This window comes from Haliotis rubra, unplaced genomic scaffold (genome assembly GCF_003918875.1).
Source record: "Haliotis rubra isolate DU_JTF1 unplaced genomic scaffold, ASM391887v1 Scf112, whole genome shotgun sequence".
Lineage (NCBI taxonomy): Eukaryota > Metazoa > Mollusca > Gastropoda > Lepetellida > Haliotidae > Haliotis > Haliotis rubra.
Window position 1 is genome coordinate 830,340 of NW_025765026.1, and position 15,653 is coordinate 845,992.

Here is a 15,653-nt window from a genome sequence, read left to right on the forward strand (position 1 = left end):
TACTTTCACACTGTAGAGCTGGTTTATTGGCCATAGGCTTGTGACACACATCACATGTGGTAGAGTTGCTGATGGAGACACTCACAAACTGGTGATGTGTGCTGGCCTTCGACTTGCCTTCCTTGTCTTTGCTCTGAAAGAATAACACAACCACATCACTCACATGAACCAGCAGTGAAATATCAAGAGATTATGTCAGATACATGTACCCCTGGTGATCATATAGGGGATGATTGTACTGAGGTTCATTGTACACATGACCATCATATAGAGGATCATTCATTATACAAGGGATCATTGTAAGGAGGACCATCATACAGGCAGTGTATATCCGGGGAACTATGGTACAGGGGCTCATTAAACCATGGACCATCATACAGGCAGTGTATATCCAGGGAACTATGGTACAGGGGCTCCTTAAACCGTGGACCATCATACAGGCAGTGTATATCTGGGGAACTATGGTACAGGGGCTCTTTAAACCGTGGACCATCATACAGGCAGTGTATATCCGGGGAACCATGGTACAGGGGCTCCTTAAACCGTGGACCATCATACAGGCAGTGTATATCCAGGGAACTATGGTACAGGGGCTCCTTAAACCGTGGACCATCATACAGGCAGTGTTTATCCGGGGAACTATGGTACAGGGACTCCTTAAACCATGGACCATCATACAGGCAGTGTATATCTGGGGAACCATGGTACAGGGGATCCTTAAACCATGGACCAAGGACCAGGCATTCATCATTCAGGGGACCATGGTACAGGCATTCATCATTCACAGGACCATGGTGCAGGCATTCATCATTCAGGAGACCATGGTACAGGCATTCATCATTCAGGAGACCATGGTACAGGCATTCATCATTCACAGGACCATGGTGCAGGCATTCATCATTCAGGAGACCATGGTACAGGCATTCATCATTCAGGAGACCATGGTACAGGCATTCATCATTCACAGGACCATGGTGCAGGCATTCATCATTCAGGAGACCATGGTACAGGCATTCATCATTCAGGAGACCATGGTGCAGGCATTCATCATTCAGGAGACCATGGTACAGGCATTCATCATTCACAGGACCAAGGACCAGGCATTCATCATTCAGGTGACCATGGTGCAGGCATTCATCATTCACAGGACCATAGTACAGGGGAAAATCAAACTGAGGATCATTGTACAGTGTTAAACAACACATCATAACAAGAGGAACTTATCTGACTTACTACAGGCTTGAACTCCAAAACACAACCCACAATAAGACCAAACTTTTCACAAAAGCAGAATCTCTGTAAAATCCTGGTTCAAGCACCTGCCATGTGTAATACCAAAGCTGCTGCAGTGGAATTGGGTAACTGGTTTCAACTCAATAAAACTGTCACAGAATCTAATTAGGCAGGACATAGAGCCAACACATTCTGTTCTGCTGCACCCATGGCCTAACTCAACTGAAGGATGATACCAGTGTCCTCCTACTTGAATGTCTCAGACACACTTCAGGCTTACAGCTGTTGGATACACTTCATGCTTGTACTTTAATTGGCTTAAAGAACAGTTAGGAATGGCACTCTTTGACACTCCTTCCTGGCCAATGCCATGATTTAAGTCAATTCTTGTAGTGAGTCAGTACAAGCCACTGCTCAATGTAGCATCTGTTCAAAGCAACTGTTTTCCTGATTATTCGTAGTTAATTCGCAACAAAATCATCAATAACCTTTCACAAAGATTTACATAGAATAGGACCAGTAAATAGGAGACAGTACAACCCTAAGAAAACTTCATTCCTGAAAACACACAACCAACGTCCAACATGCCCGTTATATTTCTCTACCCCATCTGTCTCAGTCCCTGAACCGCATTATTTCCACTTCCAGCAATGCAAATGCCCTAAATAAAGCAAGTCTACATTTTCTTCAGGTTTCTCATGTAAATATCAGAGCTCAAGGGGGCTCCTTTTCAATTTAAATGGAGTTCTTTTTTTTCTATTAAAATGTCATAGTTTCACAAAATAAGCATCACTCTATTCTAACCTAGATAGGTCATCTTTTACATTGGCTAAAGGCAGGGCAAAATCTAGGTATTAAAGAAGAGAACACCCAAATCTAGGTTTTCAAGAAGAGAAAGACCCAACCTGAGTTGTAGTCTGTCTCACAGTCCCTGAACCACATTATTTTGCCTACTGCCTAGCCCTCCCTGCAATGCTAAAGTCCTAAATAAAGCAAGTCTAGATTTCCTCAGGTTCAGGTTCTGAATCTCTGGTCTCCCTGGGGCTCCTTCTCAGTTTAAATGGGTTTGTTTGTTACTATCAACTTATATATATTCAGAGACTAAGAGTTAGTCTACCTGAGTTGGTACACTTGATTGACAAAACCTGTGGAAAACAATAGCCACACACAATGCAGTGTAGTCCTGTCTATGCTGAACTGCTGTGAGCACTACAGACAGACATGTGGTGGATGTTAACACAGTTCCCGGACTGGGGGCCCATGTGAGGTGCTGTCCGCCTCAACTGATGCATGTGCAAGCTTCCTGAATATTTTATAATCATTCACATATTTTCAGCAATTATAATCCCAAAATACATGGCTGAACCTGTTTAAATTTTTTTTTGCATTGAATAGTTTATTAGGAACATTTTTGCATGACACCGAATAATAACAGAATTCTGCATTGAATGCTCCCTTGCCCATACCGTGTTCATGTTCAACATGCATCTTCAGTCAGTTGGAAAAGAGTGATCCTACCATCAGATTAGATAAATAATATATTGATAAAATGTAACGGTAAGTAGTTTTATTTATGATACATTTATAACGACACCACCAGATCAATACACATGATATTTTCTTAATGCCATAAAGAATCATCTTACCTTCAGAAAAGCTTTTTTGGGAGCATGATTTTTAATGCGGAAATATGTTGGCTTATTTCAAAATGCATCAAGGCTGAATTGTTAAATCTGAAATTTATCTCACACTAACATCACTCAAGCACCCACATACTCCACTGATTCACTTCCATCACCTGATACCCAAACTGCCATCCCCCCAAGCACAACACCCCCACCCCTATCAACTCACTCACTCGCTCACTGCACCCTAAGCCAGCAGGAACATCTGATGTCTCTGCCAGAGTGTTTGTTTAACACAGGAATGCTCTATCCTACAGCAGTGCTTAAATCATCATCCAACATCATCACTACCCTGTCTAATTCAGGACAAAACTGGAATGTTCACATCCACACATTTCTTTCCTTCAACCGCTACATACTCCCTCACATCATTGTGTATCAGACAACATACAATGGCTTACATATCTATACAAACATACACACAGCCCTGTATAAACAAGAACACAAGGTCCTTGATATCTCTCACTCGTTTAACTAAGTGCACAAAATACAGTACGGCATGCACTTTTTTATTCAAAATGAATAGTCCTAAAGACTTTAGTACTTATTACCAATGTCAAACAAGAAGACAAAGTCATCAATATCCCCTCAATGGCAAAATACTCTTCATGATTATGTCTACAAGTTATGATTATGTCAAATATTTAGGTGTGTATATAGAAAAGTGGAAGGAGAGTATTGAAAGGTTTTTAAAGTTCTGCTCCAGAAAATAGCACTATCACCAATTTCAGTCAAAGTGAAACTTTTTGCCATGGAAATGCCAAAATATTTTATTCAGAATTCCAAAACTACCAAAAGGCACCAGTACACCACCAGATATATGTATGTGCCAAGTTTGGTGAAGAAACATTGAACGATTTTAGAGTTCTGCTCCAGAAAAGAGCACTACCACTAATTTCCAAAACTACCAAAAGGCACCAGTAGACCACCAGATCTATCTATGTGCCAAGTTTGGTGCAGAAATAGTGAACAGTTTTAGAGTTCTGCTCCGGAAAAGACAAAAGTGCACGGACGCACGCACGCACGGACAGAGTCCATTTTTAAAAAAAAACGATAATGCATTGCGGGGGATAATAATCAGCAATTTATGAGTCAAGCTCTGGAAACAAACATAAAGGATTGATGGATGAATGGATGGAGCAAAAACCTGCAAAACCTCAGTTTGACCATAAAACATAATGACCTCTTATTTGAGTGAGTGACCATGATTTTATGACCCTTTTAGCAATGTGTGCTAAATATCACAATAGAGGACTTAGCTTCACATACTTTACCTATCAGGGAATCAAACCTCAGCCTTTATAATGATGAGCAAACACTTCAACAACAAGGCTACACTGCATAAACATTATGGATATTGCAACTGCATTGCTGTCAATTCTCACCAAGTCCCAATAATAAAGAAAATTAAATAAAAAATGTAAGAAATTCTTCCCCTGATGAAAACAGTCATACAATCACATCAAATATTTCTTCTTAATCCCTAACACCTTCCACACAATTTTCAACAAAATATACCTCCATATCAAGCTCTTCTAATTAACCATCTGTTTAACTGTTTGAATTCTAACATGCAAGATGTTTATAACCACCAAGATATAATATGCTACCCTGTATATCCTGTATATTCCACGTCAAACTTGCAATTCCATCCAGAAGGAAAGGAAACTGCACATTTTCTCCCACAAAAAAATACTCCAGGTGTGTCAAGTCCTGGCAGATTTTCAGGAGTCAGTTTGGTATTGGTAATTGCATTTTCACTGTCTACACGTCGAGTATATGTACAGGCAAGTTTAGCAGCAATGTTCTATCTGTGTTGCATATCGGCAGTTTACACCCCTGTTTAGCCTCCCTAGTTATGACAGCCAATCACCATTCATCATCATGTGCGAGAGTGTCAGTTTGCAGACTTGACGTTAATGCGCTTGTGTTAGTAGATTATCAGAAACATTCCACAATGGAGGAATTCTTGCCAGCCATAAAACACAACGCAACAATTAGAAAAAGGTATGGAAAAAGAGAGACAATGAGCTGTAAGTACTGATAGACAATGAGCTGTAAGTACTCCTGACTCAACAATACTCAGCTATATGGCAGCAGTCGGTAACTAATCAAGTCTGGAGCTAACAATCCAGTGACTGACATCATGAGCATTGATCCTTGCAACAGTAATGATGACCTGCAACCAAGCCAGACCATCCAATCAACCAACTCACCAAGCCAGACCATCCAATCAACCAACTCACCAAGCCAGACCACCCAATCAACCAACTCACCAAGCCAGACCACCCAATCAACCAACTCACCAAGCCAGACCACCCAATCAACCAACTCACCAAGCCAGACCACCCAATCAACCAACTCACCAAGCCAGACCATCCAATCAACCAACTCACCAAGCCAGACCACCCAATCAACCAACTCACCAAATCAACCAGACCATCCAATCAACCAACTCACCAACAATCCAGACCACCCAATCAACCAACTCAAGCCAAGCCAGACCACAACCAACTCACCAAGCAACCAATCAACCAACTCACCAAGTACAACCATCCAATCAACCAATTCACCTAGCCCGACCACCCAATCTACCAACTCACCAAGCACAACCATCCAATCAACCAATTCACCAAACCAGACCACCCAATCAACCAACTCACCAAGCACAATCAACAACCACCCAATCAACCAACTCACCATGCCAGACCACCCAATCAACCAACTCACCATGCCAGACCACCCAATCAACCAACTCACCAAGCATGACCAACCAAATCATTGTCACCTCTCATGACAATGGAATCCTATACTCTTACTCAGAATCTCCACAGCACAGATGACACACAGTCTAGTTTCAGTAGTGGCTAGACGACAGCATTGATAACCTGAACTTTGTTCTTCCTGTTAAGGATATATCTTTGTCTATTCTCTAAGTCTCCCAAGTCTCAAAGCCAATGATTCCTAGTTCAACTACATATTCAAGATATAAATAAGAACAAGTTGTCCCGATCAAAGATTTGCATACTTGTGCTGTCAGTTTATCTAGATTTACTTATGGACAGGAACGGATTACTTTACACCCATGGACAGTACCGACTTGGAGGAAAGCTAAGCTTAACGTACAAGGGGGAATTTTCCCAAGGCCGGATGGGGCAGAGGAATAGTGGGCAAGTAGCCTAAAGGACGGGGCCAGAAAGTGCCAGGTGCTGACATCATAATCTGCCAGTGACCATGTTATTATACAGCCAATGGACCAACAGTGTTTACAGGTCTTCATGGTACTATCACTACCACTAGTGTACAGTACATTCACCCTGGGCTTTCAAAACAACCCATTTATCTGACAGAATATGACCAGAAGAGGGAACATGAATAAGTTCATATACCCAAAACATGAATAAGTTCTAACACCAAAACATGAATAGTGAGTGAGTTTAGTTTTATGCCACACTCAGCAATATTCCAGCTATATGGCGGCGGTCTGTAAATAATCAAGTCTGGACCAGACAATCCAGTGATCAACAACATGAGCATGGATCTGCACAATTGGGAACCGATGACATGTGTCAAACAATTCAGCGAACCTGACCACCTGATCCCATTAGTCTGCCTCTTACGACAAGCATGGGATACTGAAGACCAATATTCTAACCCGGACCTTCACGGGTCTAAAACATGAATAAGTTCATATACCCAATACATGAGTGTTACAACATGTAGTGTCACATAGTTGACCACACAGTAGGGAATTGATACCCTTTATGTGAGGTGGATGTATAATCCCTTTGGTGTCCATGAGCAGTCTGGGTTGTATGATCCCCAAGGAGTTGAGAATGAACAGGAATGAATATGGGTTGTCCATGAGATCTAGAAACAAGGACATCATACAGCACACATCCAGTTCTTGCAAGTACTTAACAGAGTAAAATAACACACAGTCAATGAGAAAACATACTGAGGGAAACAAAAAAGGTAACACATAAAAGTACAAATGTTCTTTTAGTGGTTTCCAGGTTTCTTAACAAACTTTGTATTGCACTGTGGGTGAAAATCTAAAAAGAAAGAAAGAAATACCACGATGAAGTGGTGTTCCCTTATTTGTTTCCCTCAGTATAACTGCAGTGTATATATGGGATATCTTCCCATTAGTCAAATCTCCCATCTGTCAGGTAGATGCATTGCCTTCCTATCTGTACTAGGACAGTCCCTGAACTCAGTGGACAGTTGACACAGAAGTAAGGAATGAACAGTCATTTGCCGGATTATTTAAGAAATTGTTTCAGGCTTGATAGTATAAACAAACCCCAATCCTTACAGGATAATGTTGCACTGTGTCTGACAATGACTTTGGACCTCTCACACTTGGAATTCATTGTGAATAATACTCACTATAATATTCACCCTATGTTTAAACATAGTATACGAGCTGTTACTAACATATAACAAGGTCCACAGGATCTGCTGCTGTGGTATTACCATCAGCATGACTGGCAAAAAAACCCTGAAATGTAGTCCCAGAAATAAAGCTACCTTATTTACAAAACAAATCCAAATGGAGCCCAAAGCAACCCTTAATTTCTAGAGCTGAGGCAATCTAGACTTGCCAAATAATTCTAGACTTGAGTAGGACCCCTATTTAATATATATTCTAGAGTTTAGAGCCAAAGTCTGACAGGGTGTGTTACTATCTGTAATTTGCAAAAATACTATATGGTGGACCTACAGTGGAGAAAGAAAGCAGCACGACATCCATAACAGGCTTCTTCTGTTCTCTTCAGTTCATCAGAAAATGTGTGACACAACGGCAACAATTTCACATATGTGTCAACCTGTACACACAGGCAGTTTGTCAACAACAACAGTCACACCAGGCTATTAAATGGGCATTTGTAAAGAAAGTAGGTGAAAGTAAATTGACAACTTTCTTGTGGCTTGTGGATATCTCACTTCATTCACGTCACGTTTGTCATCAGTTAAGCAGGAACAGGCATGATGCAATATTACTATAATCTACACCAAGACAGTCTATGGGCTTTGTGTAAGGTACAGTCAGCTTAAGACCCAGGTAAGTCATTCCCCTCTCATTGCCCGGGGCAGGTTGAGATAGGTCATACGTACCAACATCAGAGGTACACAAGGGCTGTCTACAGCTCAGCAAGAAGTATATATACTCCTCTGGCAAGAGGTAACACACACTGTATTCAAACTTCAATCCAGTTCTCTTCAGAAGACTACTTAAAAAATGTCAAATTATAATCCTGTTAAAATATCAAGCTTTGGATTCAGTGGGTTGAATCAATTTCAAACATCACTGAAGGCTGTACTCTTTGGAAGATGTCCATAAATTCTTGTGTTTTCATCCTGAATCACAGACGCAGCTGTTCAAAACCTGACAGAGGTCACTTAAGTCGAAGAATCCATCTACGAATTATTATAGATGCAATATATCATCCCGGTGGATATCTACCAATGACATATCAATGGCTGGTCAGCTGGTATCCCCAGGTTCAATAACACATATATCAGTGAGATATTTAATACTGAACTTATCACAAGTCATATGTTATACCACTGACATGCCTATCTGAGTTTGAATCTGTTGTCATCCAACAGCTGGTACCATCAGGTTCAATAACACATACATCAGTGCTGTAACTGTTCAAGTCATCTTCTGGCATATGGCACATGACTTATATCCTTATCTAGGGTGGTATCCCTTTCCGTCTGTATTTCCATGTAATACACACTGAACCAGGTTCCACTTCTTGACCAACATCAAATGCACATAAATCACTCTCCTTTAAGTCTCCATTCCATGACTTTCACAGACCAAAGTAGCAAAACATTCCTGTAGACATATATCCTTGACCTGTTTTACTCCACACACAGAAATGGTCACTTTGTTGGTCAAAGGGTCCTCACACCCAGTGGTGTTGCCAACTGGTCACACCCAGGCTAATAGACACAACTTCCTTCTAGTGTTTGAATCACTGATCCTCCAAACACACATCTACACACACATGATGGTCAGCCCGGTCCCTGTACTTCTGTGTCCTGCACACATGCTCTGTGATCACACAAGAACCGCTATCGGCAGACACGTGAATAACACACATCTACACACATGTGATGGTCAGCCCCGGGGCCCTATACTTCTGTGACCTGCACAACCCGATCACACAAGGACCGCTATCGGCAAACAAGTGAGTAACACACATCCACACACATGTGATGGTCAGCCCGGTCCCTGTACTTCTGTGATCTGCACACACGCTCTGTGATCACACAAGGACCGCTATCGGCAGACAAGAGAGTAACACATGCAGTGATAGGTCAGCCCGGTCCCTATACTTCTGTGACCTGCACACACGATCACACAAGGACCTGATCACACAAGGACCCTTATCGGCAGACAAGAGAGTAACACATCCACACACATGTGATGGTCAGCCCGGGGACCTGTACTTCTGTGACCTGCACACACGATCACACAAGGACCGCTATCGGCAGACAAGAGAGTAACACATGCAGTGATAGGTCAGCAATGCAACTGATCAGAACCTTGCAGTTTCCGAGAACCACTTCTTGCCAAGAATGTGGGACTACATACCTCTGCATCAACCAGAGGTAGAAATAATACCCCTGCACCTCCTACGGCTGTCTAGATAAAGTTCCACATAATTGGCACATACCTGTCATGGAGGCATCTTTGAGAGGTAATGATGAAAATAATGAATTCAGACAAATCCCTGGATATATCCTGATCTAATCATGCAGTGTCTCATCGTACTTGTAGATAATAGAGTTTGCAACTCTACCTAAGTATATAACAGAATCAAGACCTGGGGAGACAACTGCCTAATAACACTGTGGTGAAAGGGACTGTCTGCGTACACTACCTGTCACACAAAGGTACCACAGATCCACTCACGCACTGTCTGCATACACTACCTATCACACAAAGGTACCACAGATCCACTACGCCACTGTCTGAATACACTACCTATCACACAAAGGTACCACAGATCCACTACGCCACTGTCTGCGTACACTACCTATCACACAAAGGTACCACAGATCCACTACGCCACTGTCTGCGTACACTACCTATCACACACCTACAAGCGAACAAGGTACCACAGATCCACTCACGCCACTGTCTGCGTACACTACCTATCACACAAAGGTACCACAGATCCACTCACGCCACTGTCATGGTGCACTACCTATCACACAAAGGTACCACAGATCCACTCATACTGTCTGCGTGCACTACCTATCACACAAAGGTACCACAGATCCACTCGCCACTGTCTGCGTGATACTGCGTACACTACCTATCACACAAAGGTACCACAGATCCACTCACGCCACTGTCTGCGTTACTACCTATCACACATAGGTACCACAGATCCACTACGCCACTGTCTGCGTACACTACCTATCACACAAAGGTACCACAGATCCACTACGCCACTGTCTGCGTACACTACCTATCACACAAAGGTACCACAGATCCACTACGCCACTGTCTGCGTACACTACCTATCACACAAAGGTACCACAGATCCACTATGCCACTGTCTGCGTACACTACCTATCACACAAAGGTACCACAGATCCACTACACCACTGTCTGCGTACACTACCTATCACACAAAGGTACCACAGATCCACTCAACACCACTGTCTGCGTACACTACCTATCACACAAAGGTACCACAGATCCACTTTCACGCCACTGTCTGAGTACACTACCTATCACACAAAGGTACCACAGATCCACTACGCCACTGTCTGCGTACACTACCTATCACACAAAGGTACCACAGATCCACTACGCCACTGTCTGCGTACACTACCTATCACACAAAGGTACCACAGATCCACTACGCCACTGTCTGCGTACACTACCTATCACACAAAGTGCCACAGATCCACTACACCACTATCTGAGTACACTACCTGTCACTAAGGGTACCACAGATCCAGTTCACCACTGTTTGAGTACAATACCTGTCACACAAATGTATCACAGAACCACTACACCACTGTTTGAGTACAATACCTGTCACACAAATGTATCACACATCCAATTCACCATTGAGTAGACTGTCACTACTCAAATGTATCATAGATCCACACCACACACACATCCACACAAGTTCAAAAGCAAGATCATTTACCCAGACCCACAATAACAACAGATAGTCAGTGAAAGAATACCCAGTCAGCATAACAAGGGTACAACAGAGACTCTCAAGACAGAAAAGTGTCTGTCAGTCATCTACTTAACACAACAAGGGCACAAGGAAAGTTGTTAATCAATCAGAGATCACCTGGATTACCTGTTCACATATTCTCAAAAGAGAACAATATTTCTGTCTGTCCACCAGACCCAGCAAGAGCTACTACACAGCAACAATAACAAACAGAAAGTTATGGTAGATCATGGTACTCAAATAATCAGCATCAACTATCCAAGTATTACCTGTCCAAATGTCCAGGGTACACCTCCATTCCACCACACTGATGGAGACTTTGTGTATTACTCCACTGAACACAGCACCAGCACTTACTCAGATCCACAACAATAACAGAGGGTCGGTCAATTAACCCTATGGTCAGAGTGACCGAGAGTGGACTCTACCTGTCTACCTGGCCTGCCCACAGTTTCCCAGTCACCAGCTGGGCTGATCCCAATCTTAATGACCTGTTATGCCAACAACAAAGATGCTATCTGAGTGTGAGAGGTGTAATGAGAGGGAGGAGATCCCAGGAGAGGGTGGCATGGTCACATTAGCACCTAGACCAGGTCCTTGTCACCAGCTCGCCTCCATAATGAGCACTTTGTGAACTTCATCACATCAGCACATAATTCAGCATCCGAGCAGATCAGTGTCCAGTCATAAGGTACTTACAAATCAAGACCGACATGGCGAGTATAGCGTGATGACCAGCATCTACCTGCCCAGAACACCTTCACTTCCTCCAACATAATGAGCTGGAGCAGGTAGATGAATGCTGCCTGGTCAGCCCGTCACCCCCTGGTCCAGCAGTCAGCCACAATAACCCGCCCCGAGGACACCCTGGAGGTACAGCAACAGCTCAACTATGGGATAATTGTAAGCAGTTAATACCTCGTTAAGCATCCCTCCATCTACCAGCCAGATTTGGTCCTGCTTGTCTTGCCAGCCCCAGAATCCGTCGGTCACAGCCGATTGATCAATCAACCTACTGCACATGCCTGCAACACTGATTGAGTGATTGGCTGGCCAGAGTTGTCTGCCCCTACTGCCTCAGGAACAAACCTCACCTGTGATCAATTTTCTCTAACTAGGTCACTCGCTGATAATCCTGGTCATTGATTTAGTCTTATTTTGGTGTCATTTGATTTTCTCCTGAAATGTCGCTTGCTGTTTTCTCCGTGAAGCATATACATGCCAAATGGCTAGATGCACTGAAAGGTCAGTGGCCCTCTTATGCTAATGCCGTTGTTTTCCTACGTGCACATTTAGCATGCATTAATTATGTCACTACATTCTCATAATTTTCAATCTGTTGACATTTTCGAACAAACATTATCAAAACTCTTTTTTTTTTAAAATGCCTTATAAATCTTATGTAGTTTTATATTGATATTTTGATAATAATAAAAAATATTATAGAAAAAAAACATAAAAAGTTTGCATCAAGCTTCATAACATCTGATCAGAAATAGAATAAAGGCACAAACAACAAAAAATACCCCTCAGCGTCTGATCAATGCACAATGCCTTGTTCATAACTGACTATAACAACCAATTACTCCTGAATCAATAATGATAGCCTTCCAGAGACGAAAAAGTCCCCTGTATGTCATACTTAAATAGCCTTAAAATTCAAACTTTTTTAACAGTATCCATCTGTGCATTTGCCCCTCTAAACATTCATCCATGCATCCATGCCATCTTTCATTCCCGCACACCCTGACCTACTCAACCCACTACTCCATCTATTTCACTTGATCTATCCTTCCATCCATCCCTTCCATATCCATCTTTCACTCCTTTCCATCATCTCTAATTTAAGCCATCCATCCATCCATTCTATTCTTCTGTCTCCATCTCTCACTCCTGTCCATCATCTCTAATTTAAGCCATCCATCCATCCATTCTATTCTTCCTTGTTTCCATCTCTCACTCCTTCCCATCATCTCTAATTTAAGCCATCCATCCATCCATTCTATTCTTCCTTGTTTCCATCTCTCACTCCTGCCCATCATCTCTAATTTAAGCCATCCATCCATCCATTCCATTCTTCTGTCTCCATCTCTCACTCCTGTCCATCATCTCTAATTTAAGCCATCCATCCATCCATTCTATTCTTCCTTGTTTCTATCTCTCACTCCAGCCCATCATCTCTAATTTAAGCCATCCATCCATCCTTCCATTCTTCTGTCTCCATCTCTCACTCCACCCCACACAACCCCATCAAGTCTCGCACTCAATCCATCATCCATCTATTCCATGCCTCCATACCTCTCACTCACCACACCCCTCCTTTAATCATTCTCACTCAATCCATCCCTCATTCCTTCCATTCCTCTCTCTCATTATATCCCCACCCCTTCCTCCATCATCCATCTCTCCCTCAAATTGTTTCAGTGTTAAGCCGGCATGGAAAAAACATTTTCTGGACCAAATGAAATGTCTGAAGAAACACATGTTGAAATGATGTTACTCTCCTCCACAAGTGTATACCTCATTACCATGGAAACATACCACCATCACACATCTCATTATGACGTAAATTGCACAGAAAATTGATCCACAAGATATGTTTATAACATTCGTTTACAAGAAACTCCCATATCAAGTTGCCAAAAAATAGGAAAACCACTAAGTAGTAAGTTAAAGCAAATGCTACAAATTAAAACACGAATATCTTGTTTCCATACGCGTGACACATCTTCATAATCTCTTGTTTATGTCTGACAATAAAAAATGGTGAGATTCTATTGATCACCGATACTTATTACCAACTACTTTTCCCATGAACATAGATTTCATTGTCCAGCTGTCATTTAATGTATGCGCCCTCGCGTCCACTACCACTGACCCTGTCCTGTTGTTTACACACCGCCTGTTCTGTCTACAAATCAATATACACTGAAGACTTATAATTTGCGTAGGTGTTAGTAGAAGTGTACTTGCTATTAAACACACCACCACATGTTCCCCATGTGATTATAGCATGCGTGGGCTGACCACACCCATTTATACTTATCAAGGTCTGACTTACTTAGCGCTAAGTTGATCATAACTCCTATACCTTAACACAGGCTTACAACAGTCTTAGCGCTTAGCGAATTCGGATTTTATGACACTTAGAACAGATTTTTGGTAAAATCAGTTTGTTTCAGGTTCCAGACTTTCAAGTGATTCAAGACTAAGATGTCAAACATTTTGATGAAATCTTCAAGTAGACTTAGAAATCCCCAAGTAATGCCGGTCTCAGATCTTTACCATTTTGATGACAGCCACAGAAAGACTTAGAAACAAGGCAAGTGTGGGATTCAAACCAGCAATCCTGGGATTTTAAGACTGATTATACACACACAAAGCATGACAATCTTAGCACTGACATCAGTTTGTGTAGAATGGTGTACGACATGGCAGCCGTGTTCACTGAATACACGAACAATGTGTCATGACAATCTTAGCACTGACATCAGTTTGTGTAGAATGGTGTACGACATGGCAGCCGTGTTCACTGAATACACGAACAATGTGTCATGACAATCTTAGCACTGACATCAGTTTGTGTAGAATGGTGTACGACATGGCAGCCGTGTTTACTGAATACACGAACAATGTGTCATGACAATCTTAGCACAGACATCAGTTTGTGTAGAATGGTGTACGACATTGCAGCCGTGTTCACTGAATACACGAACAATGTGTCATGACAATCTTAGCACTGACATCAGTTTGTGTAGAATGGTGTACGACATGGCAGCCGTGTTTACTGAATACACGAACAATGTGTCATGACAATCTTAGCACTGACATCAGTTTGTGTAGAATGGCGTACGACATGGCAGCCGTGTTCACTGAATACACGAACAATGTGTCATGACAATCTTAGCACTGACATCAGTTTGTGTAGAATGGTGTACGACATGGCAGCCGTGTTCACTGAATACACGAACAATGTGTCATGACAATCTTAGCACTGGCATCAGTTTGTGTAGGAAGATACATGACATGGCCACCGTGTTCACTGGGTACATGACATAGCAAGAAGATCCAGGCTACAGATGCAGCAGTTGTGCAGTGACTCACTCTCACCCAGCTTCCTGTAGTCTTATCGCACCATGTAACCAAGACCAACACTAATTACTTATTAAAATCTGCAGCACGTGAGACTGATTATCACATAAGATGAGAGTGAATCATAAAGCCAGGACATAAATGTGTTACATCACACTGACAAGTGTGCAGCAGCTGTTAACTCTAATTAAAACTACCATCGATACAAACCTTGTTTAAAAAAATTAACATGTAATAAATCTGGTTAGTTCAAGGCCATCTGATGTCCAATTTTGCTGTTGTTCCTCACTGTGGTTTGAGGTGTGCCAGTTGTCTGGGGCTCAATGATTCGCCCAGAGTTATGTCCCTTGGTCGCAACAAAAACTGGTGACAATGGGGTTGAAATGTTTCTAGGTTTGATATTTCTGTTTATTACCCA

The 15,653-nt window shown here is 42.2% G+C and overlaps 1 protein-coding gene across 7 annotated transcripts in view; it reads right to left on the reverse strand.

The window, feature by feature from the left end:
- Window positions 1-15,653, reverse strand: part of LOC124289557 (rho guanine nucleotide exchange factor 28-like) — a 151,173-nt gene that overhangs the window by 31,284 nt on the left and 104,236 nt on the right. For all 7 annotated transcript variants that reach the window (XM_046726170.1, XM_046726161.1, XM_046726139.1 and 4 more), the window contains one exon: window positions 4-133. In XM_046726170.1, the coding sequence (XP_046582126.1) occupies window positions 4-133 (130 nt within the window). The remainder of the gene's footprint in view (window positions 1-3; window positions 134-15,653) is intronic.